General features: G+C 46.0%; 1 protein-coding gene across 1 annotated transcript; it reads left to right on the top strand.

The window, feature by feature from the left end:
- The first annotated feature begins 774 nt into the window (after window positions 1-774).
- On the top strand, window positions 775-4,023 carry LOC108641438 (serine/threonine-protein kinase PAK 3-like). Its single transcript, XM_029961394.1, has 5 exons — window positions 775-1,163; window positions 1,573-1,621; window positions 2,426-2,526; window positions 3,375-3,482; window positions 3,853-4,023. The coding sequence occupies exons 1-4, from the start codon at window positions 1,084-1,086 to the stop codon at window positions 3,460-3,462; spliced, it is 318 nt and encodes a 105-aa protein (XP_029817254.1). The 5' UTR covers window positions 775-1,083; the 3' UTR covers window positions 3,463-3,482; window positions 3,853-4,023.
- Window positions 4,024-5,285: the final 1,262 nt, after the last annotated feature.

Below are 5,285 nucleotides of genomic sequence, written 5' to 3'. Positions count from 1 at the left end.
CCTGCAAGCCAGAGCTGAGTCCATCAGCGCTCTGCCCCTTGTGTCCCTGCTCTTGTCTGGGTGCTGAGAACCTCCACCTCAGTGCTCTTCAGAACAACACACAGGCCTGCATCCTCCTGGGGTTGACCTTGCTTAGAGGGGTTTTGAACTTCCAAGTTGAGCCAGAGTGTCCCTTGCAGGACACATAGCAATAACTGTGCCCAGGGGTTACCTGCTTGTCTGCACAATCTAGTTGAGAAAATCTATGCAAACTGAGCAAGAAAGTGGCCTTGTGTCAAATGACCCTTTTGTTATTGTGTGTAACTATCCAACTTTGCAAGGGACAGAATGGTGACTGTCCCAAACTCTACTGACTCAGAAGTCATTGGAGTACAAAGACTTTGCTGAAATCTCTAAGGTTGAAGACAAGCAGTGTGGTTCTTCAAATGGCACAGGTAAGGTCCTCTTCAGAACTCAGCCTGCTGATCCGTGATGAGGGTCCTAGTTCTTAAAGCCCCATTCTCAGGGATTAGAACTTGAGATGCTGCTCTTGAACAACATAAAGGCTTTTTTTGGCAAACAGCTGAAAGGTTGGGCAGATTCCACCCTCTCCTGTAAACACCTGATAATATTTTTTCTGTTCTGAAAATGGCACTTGTTCATAACAGTAGATTCCAAAACTCAATTTATTGTCAAAATTTAATTTTTAATGCACTTAACTTAGTGCATTCAAAACTACTAAACCTTTGGCTGAATCACACGGAGTCTTTCTTCCCAAGAAAATAAGGGCTCTGTTGCTCCAGCTCTCCTTAAAGTTTGTAGACAACAAACTCTTGCATTGGTGCCTGTTTTTTTCTGATTTCTGTCTCCTCTGAGCATTCCTCCATGGGCTTAGTTTCCTGACAAGGTAAACCCTCAAAAGACTGTGGAAAATCAGTCTTTGTAGAGCCACCTGTGCTTCGGAGCTGCCTCTGCTGTTGTGGTTATTGTTGTTGTTGTTGTTGTTGTTACCAGCTGACTACAAAGGGCTCACAGCCCTGCACAGTGGGGCTGCCTTTCGGATCTGCTGCAAGGTGGTATCTCTGTTTCACACGAGCATCTTTCATGTTGTTTCTTTCAGAGGGCATTGTGAGTGAGGGGAACCCTGCGAAGAAATACACTTTACAGCAGCAAATTGGCCAAGGGTAAGTCCAATCTCAGCTACTTCCACAAAACCATGGGCCAGGGATTTTGCTGGTGTCCTATCAAGCATGCAGTCGGGCAAGCTGCAAACATGGGCAGACACTGGGCTTACATCCTCCTGTCTGTCAGTCCTGATCAGTATTTAATAACTGTGGTCAGAAGGCATTGTCAAAGACAACTCAATGCTGGCAGTCTCTTGCCTGTAACAAGGAGCAGGACGTGGAGTATGTCCCATGTTTTCTCCTGGCCACCCTGCATGGCAGAGGGCTGCTGGGCTGCTGGGCTGCTGGGCTGCTGCTGAAGCCGAGTGTTTTATAAACACTCTGGGCAGCAGAGCTCTGCTCTCTGGGCTGGCTTTCTCACCCAGGGCCTAAACGCCTTCTCCTTTCTTGGCTGCTGCTCTGTTTCTAGGAGTTGTGGAACAGTTTTCCGAGGAGTTGACATTGCCACAGGAGGACAGGTAAGGGCCAGCACCCCCGGCAGATTGTGCAGCTCTCGAGTGCTTTCCCCTCCGCTGGGAGCTGTGGCCACAGCTCTGGGTGGCCACGAGATCTTTGCTGCAGAGACTGTTCCTCTGAGGGCAGACAAGTGTCAGCCTGCAAGACAGGGTTTGGACAGACCTTGTCCTTATTAAGTCCCCAAAAGAAGGCAAGGAGGGCAGGGGTATCTTTCAGAGAAGGACACCTTTGCTCAGACTTATTTACTGACTATGCTAATGCATCAGCTACTTGGTGGCTCCTTACCCAGCTGCAGTGCTGCACTTGGGAAGTGCACTTACACAGGAGTCTGCAAGGGATCTAAAGGCCCTGAGCGCTGCTCATAACCCCGGCCACATCCATAAAATACCCTAGAATGGGTTATTCCTTTTCAAAGCCAGAAAAGAACTGCAAATAGGAACTGGGTTAAAAACGTTCTTTAGAGTAGCAAAATCCAACTTCAACATGTTACAAAGTACAGGGATTATATTTTTCTGTGTAACCCTCATGACCTTTCAGGATGGGATTTCCCACACTATGGATTGATTGTTTGGAGACCATTTGTCCAGAGTTTACAAGGCAAAATGTCTATAGCCATGTGTCCTGTAACTGGCACACAAGGGCGAGTGGAGGAATCGCCTCTTGTCCTGTCAGTTAAGAAGCTCTGGTGTCTAATCCCAGGCAGTTTGGCCCACCCTGGCTCCATCATTCCAAAGACACCTGCTCCATGTGCGTTGTGGTCCTGTGCAACAGACTTCTCAAGTCTGTGGCTTTCAATCTCCTTTTAGGTGGCCATCAAGAAGATTTTACTTGGAGACCAAAAGCATCAAAGCGAAAAAGTTGTCCTGAGTAGCATGAGACACCCCAATATCATTCGCTATATAGACAGGTGAGTGGTTCTGGGATTATCACATCATTGACACACTGCAAGCCAAGGGCTAAAAAGCCACTTTGGTCACTGGAAGAACATGGAGCTCTTCATTATTTCTCAACTCTTCCACCAGCAGCGGATGGGAGGAGCAGGGCACAGGTCTCTTAGCTCCTTCAGGGAGGAGCTTGTCTTGTGTCTGCCTTGGCCTTTTCTGGTATAGGTAGTTTGAAGCGTGTCTTCCAAAACCTCCATCTGCCATGTCTTCCTAAAGCCACAGCCCTTCAGTTCACTACCTCCCTGTTCTTTTGGGGTCTGTTTTTTTTCAAACTGATCATCTTATCTTTGCCTTAATGATACGTGCTGATAAACCCACCTAGAAATTATTGCCCTTGGGGTTTTCCCTCTACTTTCTGTTGCTGTGGATGCCAGGAAGACTAGGCTCTTGTTTGCACAACCACACAATGTGCCAGGTTTTAAATGGTTTTCCCTGTTTCTGAATGCACTTTATGCAATGCTTTCCAAGGGGTTGACCAACATCCGCCCTCAGTGGTGCACACTCTCCTCCCGTGGAGAAGTCTGTGTTGCCTGCTTCCTGGAGTTCAGGCTGGAAGGGAGGAGTTAAGATGATGAAGCAGCTGATGGCAATATTCTGGCTCCACATTTCTCTCTGCTGTCACTAAACTGCATTTTTGCCTTGCTTGCCATCTAGGACATCTCCTTTTTCACAGATGAGCCTTTCTCATTTAGCCTGCTCAGATTCTCTCTTCATTTACAAGTGACCTGGCAAGAAAACTCAACTGCAGTCTTTCCCATAAGGTCATTTAGCTGGGCCCATTCATCTCCATGCTGTGGGTTTCTTCTTTCAGCTACCTTTTCAATGAAGAACTCTGGCTGGTGATGGAATATGTGGAGGGATTCACCTTAGCTCCATTCAAGCTCTTGAGCAAGAGATGATAGCCTCTATCAGCTGGGAGGTAAGGGATGCTGCCCTTGCTTCTGACAGCTTGGACAGGATGGTTCTTTGCAAAAGGTTGGAAGAACAGGAGTGATTTCCTCTTCAGAGCTTTGTTTCTGCATTGCTGTTATGATGTGGAGAAGAAAAGAGCATCCAAGTGAACGGCCTGCCAGTCTCACTGCATTTCCTGTACTCCTATAATGTTGTTGTACTTTCCTTTCTAGTTTAATTTCATTTTATTTTATTTATTATTCCAAACTTTGCCACTTGAGGTATGTCTGCAATTGATGTGTCACCTGGAAATTTGATCTTTTAGAGCCATTTCCTTTTTTGTGGGAAAAAAATCAGCCTAATTAATTTTCTCCTTGTGTTTCTGTGTTTAATCTCAGTGCTTGAAAGGACTGGACTTCCTTCATTCAATTCTAGTGATCCACAGAGTCATCAAAAGTGGCAATATTCTTCTGGGAATGGATGGATCTGTGAAATTGAGTAGGCGTTCCTCGTCAGGCACAGCATTCCTGGGAGGCAGGGTATATGTAGTGTATATATATATATATATGTGTATATATATACAGCGTTTGTGTAAATATATATTGTGTGTATCTACACAATGTACTGTAGAATTATAACCGTTGTATATAGATAATGTATATATGTGTTTGTATATAGAGAGACTGTGTATATAGTGTGCATATATGTAGCGTATATATATAGCGTTTGTGTAAATATATATTGTGTGTATCTGTAGTATATGTATATAAATATGTATTTTTATAGACATTCGGAGGCCCTTCTATAGGTGCTACACACTGTAGAGAGCGGTGTAATATCGTGTATAGGATAATGTATGATATCTTCTGTAAACGATACCCTGTATTTATCGGTGTGTGTGTTGCGTCGGTACCTGGCCATGGTTTTACCTGGACGGATGGAAGGATGGGTGGGTGAATGGATACAGATCGCCCTCTCGCGGCTGCCAGCGGGGCAGGCGGAGGCAGAAGTCCCTGAATATGTGTTTGTAAGCCTTTTGCTTCAGTCACTTCACATTGAAGTTATGAAAGGCCGAAATGAAACATTTCCCACCCATTTCCCCCGTTTTCATTTCCGAGGGACTCTCTGCTGAAGGTGGCCTGAGTATGTACATAAATGCAGCACCCTCCAAAAAACCCTGTTTTTCCCACAAGTTGTTAAAAAATACTGCCCAGCTCTGTTAGGAGCTGGAGCCCACAGTGAGGGGGCATCGTCCCTGCCCAGCCTTGGCTATCATGCGGGGAGCAGGCAGCCTTGCTTCACCTGGGATTCACTGGGGAAGCCAGAAGCCTTGTAAATCAGCACAGCCAGTTGTGTTCCCAGCTTGGGAACTCAGCTCCTTCTGATGGGCAAACCCTGTCTGTTCCAACTACTTCCAAGAAATAATAAATGCAGATGTACAGACATTCTGCTTGGCCTGTACTCTATAGGGCATTTGCACGACACCCCATAACTCTCCTGCACTGTAGCCCCTTATATAATGCTCCCTTATATATAGATAATGTACATACTTGTGTGTGTGTATATATAGAGAGAGACTGTGTAAATAGTGTGTACATATAGTGTGTATATATATGTATATACATATATATATACACACATATATATGTATTTGTGTGGGAACAGGAAAAAATTAAAGGAAAAACGAAAAGGTGGGGGACGGGACGGGACGGGACTGGGGCTTCCTTCAAGTTGGCAGCGGGACGGCGTGGGGCCGGGGAGCTGTAGGGAGACTCCTCGCCACTGTGCTCAGTGCCTGGCCTCTTCCCCCCGCCCCACCCCATCGCCCAGG

The sequence above is a fragment of the Manacus vitellinus genome, unplaced genomic scaffold, assembly GCF_001715985.3.
Source record: "Manacus vitellinus isolate BGI_N305 unplaced genomic scaffold, ASM171598v3 scaffold_332_pilon, whole genome shotgun sequence".
Lineage (NCBI taxonomy): Eukaryota > Metazoa > Chordata > Aves > Passeriformes > Pipridae > Manacus > Manacus vitellinus.
Note: the sequence above shows the minus strand (reverse complement) of the source record. Positions and strands in the feature narration are given on the sequence as shown.

Excerpts from the sequence above, each read along its gene's own strand:
- LOC108641438 (XM_029961394.1), top strand. The coding sequence starts at position 1,084 with ATGTTGTTTCTTTCAGAGGGCATTGTGAGTGAGGGGAACCCTGCGAAG. Across the intron at positions 1,164-1,572 it reads CAGCAGCAAATTGGCCAAGG|GAGTTGTGGAACAGTTTTCC; the intron begins GTAAGTCCAATC and ends CTCTGTTTCTAG. Across the intron at positions 2,527-3,374 it reads ATCATTCGCTATATAGACAG|CTACCTTTTCAATGAAGAAC; the intron begins GTGAGTGGTTCT and ends TTCTTCTTTCAG.